The sequence below is a fragment of the Fusarium graminearum genome, chromosome 2 (assembly GCF_000240135.3).
Source record: "Fusarium graminearum PH-1 chromosome 2, whole genome shotgun sequence".
Taxonomy (NCBI): Eukaryota; Fungi; Ascomycota; class Sordariomycetes; order Hypocreales; family Nectriaceae; genus Fusarium; species Fusarium graminearum.
The window spans coordinates 972,004-987,333 of NC_026475.1; the positions used below are offsets into that span (position 1 = coordinate 972,004).

Consider the following 15,330-nt stretch of genomic DNA (forward strand, 5'->3'; position numbering starts at 1 on the left):
TTTATCTCTGCCGCCTCCGAATGTTGAAGTACCAAGTATGGCCAGACAATCCCTCTACCCTCTTCCTGTAGGCAACCAGTCGGACTCGTTTCACAACCCTCGGGATACCGACTCGGGTGGCTATTCCTATCATACGTCTTATTCTCCCCATCACGGTTCCTTTCCCGATCGCCGCGTTTCGTCTTCGCCCAGTATTCTGACCCCTTCGCCAGGAGCCAGTGAAGATCTGAGCCCTAGTATTTCTAGTGTCAACACAGGCAGTTCCCAGGGTTCCCAAGCAACAAGTGGGATGTATTCGTATAGTGGCCTCCAAGGTAACTGGTCCGCGCAAAACAACTCCGCCTACACCGTCAGTTCTGCAACTCAGGCCCCGCCGGCTCTCGGCCAGCAGCATTTCAGTATTCGAAGCCAGCCCATGTACAGCCAAGGCCCCGGAATACATCAGTACAACCACCCGCGAAGCTCCCAATCACCAGCTACTGGAGGTGAAGGCCTTCCAGCACCCCCTTACGATCAGGTACACCATCCTTTCCAAACTCCCATCTCAGGGGGAGGTGGCCAGACCACTTCACCAGGATTGTCGACATCCCATCATGCTCAGAATACAATTCTTGCTTCGCAAAACTCGGTTTCTACACAACCCCCCGCCCCTTCGAACGTATCAGCACATGCGGATTCCTATACGCATTCGAGACCCCCGAGCACACCGAGCTATTATACAGCTTCCTCTACACCCCAACAGCCAGGCTTCTCATCCTACCATGCTCAGCCTTCGCCGACCCAGCACTCACCACCGGGTCATGGCCCTGTTCCCCGAGGTATGGGATCAGCTGGCATGGCGCCCCCTAATGCATTTCGACACTATCCTCCCTATCAGCCACTTCCTAACATGGGCGGGTCAGCTATCATGTCAAACATCCACCAGCCAGGTAGTCAAATGTCGATGATTCCAGGCATGGGCGTGCCTCCGTATGGACCTATGCTTTACGGCGGACACGGCCCGGCTACTCCGCAATCAGAGCGACCTTTCAAGTGTGATCAGTGCACTCAATCGTTCAGTCGTAACCATGATCTGAAGCGCCACAAGCGAATCCATCTGGCTGTTAAGCCTTTCCCCTGTACGTTTTGCAGCAAGAGCTTTTCTCGAAAGGATGCCCTCAAGGTAAGAAACACATGTTTTCGGGATCGATTTCTCCGATAAACTATGGTGCCTGAAGCAATTACTAATTCTGAAATAGAGACACCGACTTGTCAAGGGTTGCGAGAACAAAGCCAACGAGGCTATTAACGCAGACAGCAATGGGACAGATCGAAGCGGAGAGGAAAACGACAGTCCTGTGAAGCGCGAACAGTAAAGAAAGAGCTGTTGGTTTTACGGACTGATACCTATATCGCGAGATGGCAACTACGACAAGTTCTATGGTTCACAAAGGGCCTTGGTCTACTTTGGCCATAAAGCATGTACCACGGCGCCTGATCGAGGCAGCAACCGATACCACTGGTCAAGGCCAGATCGTTAGACATCTACTGGGATTTTTTGTCTTCAATTCTTTTTTGCATGTGCTTCGGAGGGAGGGAATGTTTTGGAAACGGCGTCAAGGAATTGAGCAACCAACGTGGGCTGGCGCTGTGGCCTCACGAGGGGTTTGCGAATGGGAAAGCTTTAGAAATTCAGGGACCAGGCCAAAACTAGGACGGTATTACGTCTCGTCATCGTTTTTAAGCAATGGGTGTTTAAGGAACAGGATGGGAATGGTTGGGTACAACGGAACGGGTAACGGTTATCAATGTCAGGTATGAGTTTGTAAAATCAAGGTAATTCGAACGTCTTCACGACATTCTGTCCGTGTAGACTCGTGGGAAATTTGATTATATCAGTCGTTCTCTCTAATATCAATCATTTCTTCCACTATTGTCAGAACCACAAATGTGCTATTTTGTACAGCGGGACAGCAGTCTGGACACAACAACGCACAACGATCATGCCAAAGGCGGCCTGACCGATTCTGGCTATGGTACCTCTTTGCAAACAAGTAAATATATTGAATATGGGTCCGGAGTGGGAATGGTTAGGCCGAGTACTGTAGTGATTCTAGAGCAATGTTTGGCATGGGAATTTGGCCAGCCAGCCACAAAAGACTACTGTTATGCCTATCAAAGACGTGCAGTAGTGGAAATCGAGTTTACCTCTGACCAATCCCCAAGCTTCAAGAAAACAGCTACCATTAAAGATCATCTTTTAGTTTAAAGTTTGAATGTCGAGTGATTGGTAATGCAAGGAGATAACCGAGAGACCTAGGTAGATCCAGCAACACATTGGGCACTACATCGCGTACTGTACGCGAGAGGTCTTTGCGGTAATACCAATGACGACCAAGAATTTGAATTGAGTTACAACCTCAAAAATCCATCTCGTTTACCGAGGTGGTTGGTGGCCGAAGAGAGATTGGTAACAGACTGTCACTGAGAGTCTCGTTCAAAGCTGACCAACACTGCGATTTACGAGCAGTATGTAAGAAAGGCCGTATTCATTTCTCGTATTGGGGAAAGAAATGAGAGAAGAACAAGATTTAGCATGTATACATTGCGGAGCTATTCATCCAAGTCGCTCCAAAAGCGCACCACTCGTACGAAGACATGAAACAAATATTTGCATTGCACCTCCTCATCCTGCCGTCCGTCCACACTGGAACTACCTGGCTTCAAGGTGCATTCGGTCAGCATGCGCTGTTGGATAAGGCGAGTCTATTCCCTTTGGGGGGGCTTTGCCCTCCCTGTCCATGGTGTCCTTGTCCCTTTGGGGATCAAATCCCTGGAGCCTGGCGGCTTCCAATACTGAAACTAGTGCTTGGACTTTCTGGCCTCATCGGATTCGGGGCTGAGTCTGACTGTCTTGAGAAGAAAGAGGATGAGCGAAGCGAGGTGCTCCCACAATTGCGCCCATTTAGTGACTTCTCCAGAGACAATTGTGCAGTCTAATGCCGGAACCGAAGTACTATCATTGTTCTTTATGCACAGCGTTGTTGAGGGCACCGTAACGGAATTAATGTATGTCAGCCATGGGGTATTGATACCTGGAGCAGTAAGACTTAGGGGTCTGCCCACCAAGAATGAAGAATAAGCATGGGCATATGGCCAATGGCATGGAGGTTAGAGCGAAAAGCAGGGCTCATTTTTTGGACTGATGGTACTGAGGTTGTGATCGTTACTTTCCTGCCCATATGTCCGCAGGAGGCTCGATGAGTTACGAACCCCTTCACCTCCCACGCTCTCATCGCCATCATACCATTGAACTACTTCTTCTCAATTCTTTTGTTTGATGTAAAGAATATCAGGGTATTACATGGTTTGGTGCCGCCTCTCAGCCAGCTGGGCTTCGTTAGGTTCAGGGCGTCAGATGAGGCAGAAACGTCAAACCTGCTGGTCGGGACCGGCGCAGTATCAAGCATCTCTCAACTGCAGCCCAAGGGCGTGTGGATTCTTGGGTGGACTAACGTAGGTACTTGGACAGATTTATTAATGTGATGCCGGCACTAGGTGACACCTTGTCACCAGAGTATCGACGTCAAGTGAGAGCAAGTGCACATCACCACCATTACCCTTTTCCAAATCCGATCAGTTGCCTGATCTCCTAGCGATTCTCGCCAGGCCCATCTACGGTAAGAGTTCATGCTGCGGCGTTTGAGTATATGGGGAAGTGCACAAGTGTGAAGCTGAAGAGGGGGGTCACGCAAGACCTAGGACTGACCCGAACTAGAGCCTGGAACGGAGCGCAGAGAATTAAAGTATGTGGGAGGCAAAAGCCCAGCCGATAAGTTACAAGGGTGAGGAAAAGAGGCGCCCGCCAGCGGGAGTGGATGAGTTTCGTGGAAGCGTAGAGGTGCAGTACAGACTGCACACGCGACAGGTCACGCAGTAGGTGGCTTTCCCCCTCCCCCATTGCCTTGTCTCTAGAAGGCGAAACGAAATGTAGCCAAGGGCTGGACTTGGGTTCGGCTTGCGAATCAGGGCGTTATCTTACCGCTGAATGAGACGATGTGGTTCTAGACAGCCAGCCACGGATCTGGTCTGGCGTCGAGGCTGAAAGTTCAGTGGGATTTTCTATCCACCCATCCATCCATCTATCCATAGTATGCTACTGTACAAGATCGTCAGCAGGGTTCACACCGGAATACTAACACCCGCAATGCAGACAGGGTTCTGGATACCCAAGAACAGAGTCTAGCCATGCTGTCGATCCAGGAACACGGACATGGCCTCGGGGAAACGACAACACTCACCTGCGGTGACATGATCACTGACGACAAGAACCGCGGGAATGAGGGGTTAAGCGATTGCGAGGGTCTTCAGGCAAGAATGGAAACCCGAGTTATCGGCCTGCAGTTTCATTTTGCCCCCTGAAGAGAATCTGGACTCGAGTCCGACCCTCTGTGTTGCGCTATTGAGGTTGGATCGTCTCAACAAAACATTACACCGCACCGCATCTTGAATGTATCTCATTCCCTCTGTTTATCATAGATCACCCTTCTCTTGCCTTGACCTTCTTAAGCTCATCCACTCCCGGAGAGCCTTCTCGTCTACATGTCTGAGTTGAGGAGGTGGTGGATAACGGGTGTGCGCCTGTTGACCCGCATGCAGGCGGAAGTTGGCACATACGGGAGGTTCTTTTCACCTGAGCCACATGGTAAACCGTTACATCTTCACCGTCGTATGTATCCTTGCTGGCTAGGCAGCAGGTATCCTTGAGTTGAACCTCCCCGGTTCTCGGCAGGCAATTCTTCGTTGCTAGCACGTATTCTCTATGTTCTCTTCATAATCTAGCAAGCATGCGAGTACAGCCCCCCCTTGATGTACCTCGTGTATTTCCGATTGGTTTATCTATCAACTGTTGTTCTCCCCAAGCATATGTGTCTGCGTGCATTTGTGATGAAGAACGGTGACTCACATGTAGCTGTTCCATTTCGCAGCGAGAATCGTGCTTATGGCTGGCTGCTGGAAGCAATTCTTTGACTTGACTTTTTGTGCCCCTTAAAACCAAGTTACTTGACGTTGATTGAGTGGCTTATGTTTTGATGTTGCTTTGGATAGAATGCTTGGCTCAGCTTCATTCTTACCATGTTTTTATTTTGCTCCTGATATAGTCTCACCCTTAGATCCCGGTGCTCCTCTCCACCACAACAATGGTCATGCATCTGATTCACCTCTATTGTCGTTGACAGATCCGACAGATATCGCCATGTCGTCCTTGACCCCGGTCTATCCCGAGCTTTGCCGTCTGCAGCCCCCCGTCCAGGTTCTATATCAAGGTCAGACCCCAGATCAGATCATAAGACCCATGCAGTCTGCCGAGAATTTATTGCCCGCACGCTGTGTTCGCTCGTCAAGGAAACAGATGTGCCGCTCCTAGGCATCGCAGGAGCTGAGCAATGACCACGAGTAGCTGTGTAACACAACGGTCGAGTCCACGGGAAGAGGCATCCAAGGGGGGTGTAGATCTTTCAGGTAGCTTACTGCAGGGTTGTTGTGAATAAAATTGAAATCAATTGTGTTGTTGAAGAATATTCGTGCTCCCTATCTTGCTCCTTAGGGACAGCTCAGCTCTCGACATGAGTATGGGCAAGTACATGCATCTGTGTGACCGCCACCAAATTATGGTATGAGGCCGAACCACAATATCGAGGACTAATTATTCTGATGATTGGCAATCGGGTGATTCTGTTGTGAGTCATTGCTGGATTTATCGCCCAGGTTGATCGCACAGTTGGGTAGTTACTGGGATAAAAGGATATAGGAGGTAAAGACAAGTTTCAACTCAGACTATCTCAAAAGTCCCACAAACCTTGGTCTGAATGCTGTAACTACTATCTTTCCCCAATATGCGCATCTGTGGAAGTCAGTATTAAACATAACGCAGGTTGTACTCTGACTTTACTACACACCTTCCTGTCAAGTCTTCTATTTTGGCCTCCCTTACTGCTCCATGAGCTAGGAAGAGCTTCACGGAGTCCATTAATCAGTCTTGAGCCGTATAATCCTTACGATTAATTCACATGTTGTGGAGGTTCGCCATGTAAAGGAGAATGTTGAGTTCCTATTAGAACTTCTGTGGCATTGTTGATACCCAACGACTTTGGTGAAGATTAAACAGCAGCGAAGAGAGACTTTGTATAATGGTCCTTACCTATGCAACAGACGGTCCTCGTTTGAGATACAATGCCTGCTACAATAATGACTATCTGCGAGCATGTGAGTGACGACTCCATGTTACTGTGTCATTACCGGGCACCGTGGGACATCAACACTAGCTCATCACGGCCGGAGTTGTTCGCCATTTATTCCGTTGAGAGCCATGTAGGAGTCTGAGTACCGTACGTTACTATACAATAGGCAGCTTTGTGAGTATATAGAAGTAGTCGGAATCTTGAGCTACCAGTTTGATCAAGGTTTCATGGGTAGTTACAGGATCGTCACGGATATGAACTTCCGAGTTGGTGTCCAATCGGTTGTATAAGTTGCTCTTCAATCAGACCACATAAATAAGCATATATTAACCTTTTAAATGTTTGCTTTTCAATGCGACGTCAATGAAACCGATAGGCTTTTGCATGGTTCACATGTGCCGGGGAATTCGAGTGAAGGCATTCCCATAAGGGTACCTAGGCATGTATACGCCGTCGCTTTTTAATTGGAACTTCGGCTAGGTTCTGAGTTTTGGGGGGGGGGGGATTTCCTATTGGCAATTAACTGAATATAAACATACCAAAGCCCTTAAGAAGAGGAATTCGCCTAGATATTATAGTATATATTTAATTTGAGGATAAGTAAGCATGCTGGATCGTGTGTGGTGTTTGGTGTTGAAGCGGTAAGATACATGAGGTAAGTACCGGTACATCCACCGCAGGGGCTGCTAACTTACACGGATGACCCCAGACCGAGGAGATGAGTCTGTTTGAGCAGGAAACTCTCTCAAAACATGCATACTATACCTTAAATCGCCATGCGCTACGGCCGTTAATTATAAGAACGTTGCATTACTAAATCCTCAGAGCTTCGTATTTGAAAGTGCCGATTTCCGCTGTTCTTTACACTTTTCGCTCTGTGCAACTCTTTTGGTATTCTTTGTCCTCCTTTCACTACCTCTTCTGGTTCATTGGTTCACCAACACTGTATCATATTGCAAGCATTCAAACGATTACCCCAGCCCTTCATCGAACTGATTCAACTGCATCCAAGTTTTTGTTCCTGGCGAACCACCTCGAATCCAGTTACCCGCCTGTTCTTATAACACGCGCGCCCGTTCCGACCACAGCCCATACTACCGAGACCACCACCAATATGAACTTCCCAAGACACGGCGATATGCCCAGTATGGACATGGGCGGCGACTCGTCCGGCCCCTCGTCACACTCAGACTCCCATGGTTCAAGCACCATGATGACAATGGTCTTCCAAACCGAAACCCGCACGCCTCTCTACGCAAACGCTTGGACACCGAACAACGCCGGCGCCTACGCAGGAACATGCATATTTCTCGCCGTTCTCGCCATTATCGCACGAGTTCTTGTTGCTCTGAAAGCCGTCCAAGAAGCCCGCTGGCTTGACCGTGAAGCTGCACGCCGCTATGTCGCCGTCAATGGCAAAATTCCGTTATCGGAGCAGATAGCATCCAGCCCGGATGCACGCCGCATGACCCTTACGGAGAACGGAGTCGAGGAGACGGTTGTCGTTGTTGAAAGGAAGAGAGCTGCGACGAGACCATGGCGGTTTAGCGTTGATCCTGTCCGCGCATGTCTTGATACTGTGATTGTCGGTATTGGGTATCTACTGTATGTTTGTCCCTTTGTGATTTACGTATTCATTTTTTGGCTTCGATGCTAATTCTACTTTGCAGCATGTTGGCTGTCATGACAATGAATGTCGGCTACTTTCTTTCAGTGCTGGCCGGTGTCTTTGCCGGCAGCCTAGCAGTCGGTCGATACACGTCGGGAGTTGAGCATTAAATACACCCACATCATCTATGCCGCGCTATTATTGGAACTTTAAGAATGGGATTATAAGCGATACTTATTTGGCGTTTTAAGGTTTTGGTTGCTATTCTATATGGAACGAGCCAGCAGTCCGGACAGATCATGCGTTGTCGCAATAGCGTCTATATACTCATATAGAAAGAGTATTCAACAATCCTGGGCCATTGATTTCATTGTCGCCGTGATTACTTTGTCAGTTTATTTGTGTATGTGATCCTTCCGATGAGGTTCGAGGTTTGGGCAGGTACGATTTGTCTCAAGTACTGGTACCTCAGTCCTTAGCGGGGTCTAGAATTAGAAAACCTTCTCAAACCTGCTCACTCAGAGCAAATGTTCAAGCTATGCCGAAGTGGTATTAGCGATATTTTCAATGAGGCACCTTCCTTATCAATCAGTATACAAAGTGTATGGAAACTCACTTACTCTTACCTCAATACCAGTATCTTATTCTGTGCCTACCTGGCGCGTTGCACTAAGCCCGGCACTGACTTAATGGTTTATGGAAACATTAGATCAGTCTTAGATATGGTCTAAGAGCGCGGGCACTACTATTTTCACCTACACGGCTTTAAATCCTTATTCTCTGCAATCTGCCTGCTTGTTTGCCTGGTTAATGAGACTAGCCGCATGTTTTTGGCATTATATCACCATTGCTGCTGATTTTGATGTACCTTCTGGGTTTACCGTAGTGCACTGAAAAGGCTTCCAAGCGGAAAGCGATTCGACACTGTCGTGTTGCTTTCGACTGCAGAGCACATCGAATCTGAAACACTTTTTTTCTGAGTTGCACAAAAAAAACACTCCAGCTATCGGCAGATCTCTCTGTATATGCTGTCATGGGTCAATGGAATCGCCTCTTTTGTATAGGGTATTGCCTCCTATATCCTCTGATCTTGTAACGAAGCCCAAGTGAGAAGACTGAAGCAGTGACGGCACATCGATCAGTGCCACTCTCTTAGGTGACACCGACGACGACGGATTCTGGCCACAGCCCGCTGGCAACATATCTGTTATTAGTGTGTACCAGAGAATTTGCAATGTCGACAGTCCCAAGTGCATGGTTCTTTCTGACGTCAACCGTGACTTCATAAAACCCCATAACAAGGAGCTGAATATGAAGGGAACTTTCTAGGCTAGAAATGTTTCAATCGACTCAAGGACTATCTCAAAAACCTCTTCAATCAAGGAAAAATAAATTCCGATAACATGTCTTTTGTGATGCTTCGCTGCTTAACCCTGACCGTATCCCCGACCTTTGCGTAATGCTCAACAAAGGGTTGAGCAGTAAGATCAAGGTTGAGGGCGAAAAGCAAGCTTGCTTGAATTTCATCTACGACGTTAATAGAAGAACAGGTCAACACTTGCGAACGCAATTCAGACCCCAACGGCTAGTAAATCTTTTTGGCGTCGATCGTTGCCCGGTGATGTGAGCAGGGGCTTCTCTTCGGATAAGGAGAGCGACGGCAGTACGAGGGTATGAAGACAATGTTGTGCAGCCATGATACTTAACGCTGTGAAACAGTTGTATTAAGGGTAAATATACTTATCACATAGTATCAAGCAACTGAAAGTATCACCTGTTGAAAGCACACTTAGCGTGTGCTGGGTGTAGTAATGCCATGGCTAGGACTCAAAACAATTATCCAGGTTGAGACTTCAACAAAGTGCCAAGATTGCAAATACTGGCAGGTTTAAAGGGGAACCAATATTAAATCACTATAATCCAAGAAACTGGAAACTCTTCCGCTCTTTTCTTCGTTTGGTTCACATCAACAAGCCAAAGTGGTAAGCTCTCCTCGATGGCAAACTCTCCCATTAACAAAGACACAACAGGGATACAAACAGTGAAGCGAACGAAGAATTTCTAGCGTATCGGCAGTATACGATTTAATTCTAAGCATTAATAGTTTTCTCAATGGGATTGATTACTTAGTTGACCGTCAAGTTGCTTTCACACTCGATGTTAGCAACACAAGCAATAGCCTATCAATCTTGGGGAAATCACGGTGAATAAACAGATTGGGATAGTTTCTGAAAACACGTCAGTTGCTCATTCTTAGAGTAATACTGATCAGCGAAATCGTCCGGGGTTCTTAGAGGATCATCCAGTTATCCCGTTGTAGCCACCGTTTGGTGATCAGCGAGGGATGTGGCTTGGAGGCAGCAACAAACCCACAACTATACCGCGAATCTACTCTTAGGTCATCCATCAAGATGGACATATCCTACCATTGACTAATAATGTATAAGCTTAACAACGGCTTATCTAAACCATAATCACGTTTACACCTCCATCCTATCATCCCAACTAAGCCCATCTGATCCCTTATCCCCACCTCACCTCCAAAGAAGGAAAAGGCCGACCCCAAACCCCTTCTGTCATAGGTGATGTGCTCCCTTTTCTCTAACCAGACGTCATCTCGTCTCGATCCATCCACGCACGTACAAATTACGTGCAGGAGCAGAAATAAGAAAATAAATTATGACAAAAACAGTAAAGCCTTTCCGCCCATAGCCAGGCACAGGTGATTTCCCCCCTCCATGTAACCTCCCAATCATGAGCGACCGAGTCACCTAATGCGGTAAGAGATCCATCGCGACACACGCGTTCACGACATAAACTTTCCATCTTTCTCTCCTAGTCACAAAAGAGGGCCCTGATCCTTTAAAAGAGCATGGCAATCGTTGGTAGTGCCGATTTGGATTTTAAGATTTTGCCTTATCCAGCAGCCAAAGTCAATTAAAGTGACCCAACTTATATACTTACAGTACAGGTATGTTGAGTGCTTGAAAATCCGGGGTAATTTACAAGTGGAATAGCCGCCTTGGGCAGGTCCGTCATCAACTTAGACCTCCATGAAATTTATTGCGCCCGTTACGCTATGCCAACCTTGTTTACACTTTTGATCGCTTCCATGATCATGATTTACGACGCAACAGTCAAGCGGTTGAAACATTTGGGTAACGAAACCTCTCGTGTTAGAAGCATCCTTTGTCTCTTTTTGGCCCATAATAGACGTCAAATCTGCATAAGGTTCCCATTCCATAATGTTCGTGCCTTCATCCCATCCATTCCAGTGCCATCCCAAACACTCTGCAGTAATTCACAAGCCAAAATCGCGCCCCTTATACTCTTCAGTGACAACATTTGTATGCTCAAACACGCCTGAACCACGCAAATGCCCTACGACGATATGTCCGCTGCCGCAAAGTCATTGACCACAAGAAACAATGATATGTAAGGCGAGCCGCGACGGGTTTTCCCAAAATCGGCCGTATGTCAGTGGTATCAAACCTAACGCGTGAAGCTGTCTGGGCCGCCAAGGACAAGCACTGTAGCCCACAAGCACATCGCTACCAGATGCTATTATTATAATCCAGTGAAGGGTCTCGTCAGACTTCGCTGTGGCTTAAAAGCCATGTAAATTGGATTTAAAAGGAAAATCAAAGAGAAAATGCAGGTGGCAAATCAACACCAACCAACGCCTTTTCACCAGGACCTCACAGAACAATTCTCGTGTCCAGGAGGGGCGTGCAAGGTCGAGAGCCAATGTCTCGAAGAAGCATTGAGCGCCGGGTATCAGTGACCAAAGACCCATCTTTAGAGTCGGGCGTCATTACGACTGGTGATGGCTATTGGCGGGCATACCTGGCTGAGGAGGTATACCTGAGCCGTAAGCCTGATTTCGTTGTACGTAGCTTTGGTAAGCCAAAGCTTGCTGGGGATCCATGGGCATGTTGGGCATATAGTTGTTGGGTGGCATGTGAGGGTTCTGGGGCATACCAGGCCGGTTGCCCTGAGGAGGGAGATGTTGGTTAGGAGGCTCTTCGGGAGACTCGACTTGGTCGCCACCATCAACGCCGTTCTCGTTGCCTGGGGTGGGCTCGGGTGCGTTGAGACATGCCTGATAAGAGTCAGTATACATTGCATAGCACATCTGAGGCATCTGTATCGCAAAGCGCGACACGAATAACAAAGCAGTTGTCGCGTACCTGAATCAAGTTCTTGCCTTCAGACTTGGTCACAAGAGGCTGGAGCTTAGGTGTGGTAAAGGTATAGACGAGACCAGTTTCGGACACGACAAGAAGTAGCACCTGAGTGCCTGTGAGGACAGAAAGCTCGTACGCCTATGGAGCAAGCAATGTTAGCGATCTGTGCATTGAACAATGGTTTGCGACAAGCATGATTGAGTTGACGCGGAAGCTTGAATAGCTCAGTTTGGACGCGACAGAGAGTTCAGGGTCCCATGATATGTTCCACGCAGGTTTTTCATGCCGAAATCACGTCGACAATTGCGCGTGGTGGGTTTGATGCGCACTATGCCGCGATTTGCATCGTCTCGGTCGTTGCAACAAGCTTGTTTCTTTATTGGGGTTGGAGAACAGTGAAGTGCAAACATACCTTCTTCATGATTCCAGCCTTGCGCTTGGAGAATGTGATATGTCGGCGAGACTTGTCGCTGATGAACTTGATTTCAATCTTGCGACGCTCACGGCTGCCCTTCTCGTCATCGTCGTCGTCGTCGTCGCCAGCTGAAGGACGCTGACGCTTGATACCGCGAGACTCTGTGGCGTTACCATTGCCAACGTTCTGCTCATCGAGCTCGGTGGGAGAGGTCTGGTCGTGCTGATCTGTGATGTCGGCCATGTCTTCTAGGAGTCGATAATCGTCTCAAATGGGCTTGGATTGAATTATCTCAAAAAAGGAAGAGCTCTTGTTTGTATTACCACGAACAACCGCGACAGAAAGAACAAAAAAAGAGTGGTGGAGATACTGCTTTGAGCGTGGTGCCGATGGATCTATACTGTATCTGGAGTGGGAGCGGAGAGAAAATGGAGGGAGCTGTGGTGCTCTGCGTTTATTGTCGCAGAAACCTGGTTGGGTATTGCTCTTGCTTGTTTGCTGCTTCGAGTCTGGTCTGGGTGTGTCTGGGTTCAGGTCGGGGGGGCCTTTCCTTTTTCTGAGTGCGGGCTGTGGAGAACGTGGGTGGCGCGGACGGGAAAGAAGCGAGGCCAGGCGAGGCAAGTGCAAGTGCGCGTGTTCTAAGGGTCAGTGTGAGAGTGCAGGGGGCAGGAGCAAAATGACAGGGGGGAGATTGCTCTATGCAGACGAAGACGAGGGAATTTACCTTAAGCAAAAGGTTCCCTAACGATGATTGGTAGAGCTAAATGCAACCGCTGGACACCGCATGCAATTGACGAGGCGCTTGGCCGGAAGCGGAGATGACAGGGTGTGGGGCGGGTTCAAAAGCTTACAGTGACAAGAGTCTAGCCAGGCTAAAAGTCCCAGTAGCTGCCAGGGTTCAAGCCGATGGGGGGAGTAACATGGAGCGGGGGAATCTGAGCAGATGGGCCTTCATTTCGTTCACTGTGTGAGTTTGAACTAGCGACGTGTGGGCAGGGGATGATAAATTACAGATACAGATAAAACAGCAAGGTATTCCAATTTTGAGCAGCATATATCCGACAATGCATCACTGCTGTCCAGGATGCTGGGGGGCAAGACTTGCTGTGCTTTGCTGAATTACGAGGTCTCTGCAACGTCTCAGCAGGTAGCTCCAGCATTAGCAAGCTTTCTGGCTGCTGCAGCGGGACGGCGTGTGGTCTTCATGAGTGGAATGGGTACACAAGATGAGAGCGATGTGGGAGGGATGTGAGGTCCAGCCTTGACCAACCACAGCATTCAAATTAGCCTGTCTGTTGCTGAGTTAGGGAGTCGCGATTGAATCGTCTGGTGGGTTGCTGCGTGCAGCGCGCCATTGCTGGTGCGACTAGGATTGCATGAGTGGACTGTGGCACGCGCATGGTGGATATTGGTGAGAGCATGTGTGAGAATCTGCATGGGCTCCTCCACTTCACACATACCTTGAAGCCCAAAATGTCGGCGGACGCAAGTGTTTTCTTGAGAGACCTGGATTGTTGGAATGAGGTTGGTGAAAACATGTCTGTCATACAATGGCTGATATGTTTGTCACCTGTACATCATCCTGACCGCAAGTTAATAGTACTATGTTATTGAAATAAAATCGATGTAAACAACGAAGTATCCAGTGGATAGTCTAGATGAGCTATCGCTATTTGAGACTCCTTGTCTTTGCCGTTTTTTTTTTTTTGTTTTTTCGCTTGCGCGCATTTGCCCTTTTCGTGCGAATTGAGATCCAACAATTGGTTCATAGCCGCCTGTCGAATCTGGGGAGAGCAACCGTGATCACCAACGTCATCAAGATCCGACGATGAAACGAGGATAGTGATGTTGTAGCCGTCCTGCACACGGACTATTCTGTGGACAATGGAAAGATCGTCGCGCCCTGGCAGAAATCCTCGTTGATGCTGTTGATTTCGTCAATCGACGTATTCATCAGTGATCGAATGGAGCCGTTTGCAAACCGCTGTTATCAGCAGGGTTCTTCCGTTTCGATCTTGCTTGGTCAACGAATTTTGACTCTCCATCCGTCATCTCAACCAAATTCGCACCGGCCAACCTCCGTGCCAGGCAGAAGAACTCAGGTCGATGGCAATAAAGACAGGCAGGGTGGGACGTCAGTGATGACATACAGCACAACTTGTACCTGGTAGTGCCTCGTTTCGGCTTCTCAACCGTTACCCAATGTGTCCTGTTCAAGCGGAGCGTGGGAACGACGACCGTTACAGCTTGTACAAGGACATTCAATGTTGACTTGCCTTTCTGGGATGGCATTTCGACCTTCACTGGAGTCTCAAGTGCAATCTTGACACAAAGCCTTAATAACGTAGTGGGCAGAGTTCTAGCTTGCTGTGGAGACAGAGGTCCGCGACTCGGCCCATCAGGCAGAGCACTCCACTGTTACTAGGAGCAATCCTCTCCAGTCATCCATATTTCAAGCGAGTGACACTGTGTTGCCCTATCGCAAAGAGAGCCCATGCACGTACCTCTACGCTTCGCGGAAAGATCCTGTTGACCTCACGCGTAGGCATTGCTTCTGAGGAAAAGGCCTCGGCCTTATCCAGGATACATATCTCAATGTCGAACGCAGTGGGCCATTCTGCGCCGCACGCATGCTCCCGCGTGACGAACGATACAACAGCTGCAAGCGCGGAAAGCTTTCGCACTTTGTACTCACACAAGCTATGTAACTGAGAAAGGGTCTTGCCCGATGGGAGGTAGTATTCTTGAAGCTCCTTACTCAGAATGTCTGGTGCTGGAAATACGAAAACATCAAGGACAAGCCTTGATGTTTGTTTTCTATTCAGCCGCCAACCTCCCGTTTGCAATCAAATCTCGACTAGTGCAGATCTGTCGCACAGTGTCCCCCGTACTCACAAT

At 48.4% G+C, this 15,330-nt stretch overlaps 5 protein-coding genes across 5 annotated transcripts; 3 read left to right on the forward strand and 2 right to left on the reverse strand.

Annotated features, from left to right (window-relative positions):
* Positions 1-37: 37 nt before the first annotated feature.
* On the forward strand, positions 38-1,785 carry FGSG_13314 (uncharacterized protein; the record flags this gene model as incomplete). The annotated part of the gene is made up of 2 exons (XM_011321735.1): positions 38-1,162; positions 1,239-1,785. 2 exons carry the CDS (start codon positions 38-40, stop codon positions 1,353-1,355), a joined length of 1,242 nt encoding a protein of 413 aa, XP_011320037.1. The 3' UTR covers positions 1,356-1,785.
* Positions 1,786-5,089: 3,304 nt separating this feature from the next.
* FGSG_13315 (uncharacterized protein) lies at positions 5,090-5,407 on the forward strand (the record flags this gene model as incomplete). Its single annotated transcript, XM_011321736.1, has 1 exon — positions 5,090-5,407. One exon carries the CDS (start codon positions 5,090-5,092, stop codon positions 5,405-5,407), a length of 318 nt encoding a protein of 105 aa, XP_011320038.1.
* Positions 5,408-7,359: 1,952 nt separating this feature from the next.
* On the forward strand, positions 7,360-8,000 carry FGSG_08697 (uncharacterized protein; the record flags this gene model as incomplete). Its single annotated transcript, XM_011321737.1, has 2 exons — positions 7,360-7,826; positions 7,892-8,000. 2 exons carry the CDS (start codon positions 7,360-7,362, stop codon positions 7,998-8,000), a joined length of 576 nt encoding a protein of 191 aa, XP_011320039.1.
* A 3,002-nt stretch (positions 8,001-11,002) lies between these two features.
* Positions 11,003-12,919, reverse strand: FGSG_08696 (uncharacterized protein). Its single transcript, XM_011321738.1, has 3 exons — positions 12,430-12,919; positions 12,021-12,155; positions 11,003-11,932 (listed from the first exon to the last, which is right to left on the reverse strand). The coding sequence occupies exons 1-3, from the start codon at positions 12,673-12,675 to the stop codon at positions 11,645-11,647; spliced, it is 669 nt and encodes a 222-aa protein (XP_011320040.1). The 5' UTR covers positions 12,676-12,919; the 3' UTR covers positions 11,003-11,644.
* A 1,466-nt stretch (positions 12,920-14,385) lies between these two features.
* FGSG_13316 (uncharacterized protein) lies at positions 14,386-15,206 on the reverse strand (the record flags this gene model as incomplete). Its single annotated transcript, XM_011321739.1, has 3 exons — positions 14,386-14,847; positions 14,937-15,091; positions 15,128-15,206. Coding segments are annotated over 3 exons (696 nt in total), but the record flags the coding sequence as incomplete, so codon positions are not given.
* Between the last annotated feature and the right edge of the window lie 124 nt (positions 15,207-15,330).

Bases quoted from the DNA above. Each gene is read 5' to 3' on its own strand.
- FGSG_08696 (XM_011321738.1), bottom strand. From the start codon at position 12,675: ATGGCCGACATCACAGATCAGCACGACCAGACCTCTCCCACCGAGCTC. The intron at 12,156-12,429 runs GTATGTTTGCAC...CTTGCTCCATAG, and splicing joins AGGCTGGAATCATGAAGAAG to GCGTACGAGCTTTCTGTCCT. The intron at 11,933-12,020 runs GTACGCGACAAC...GACTCTTATCAG, and splicing joins AAGGCAAGAACTTGATTCAG to GCATGTCTCAACGCACCCGA.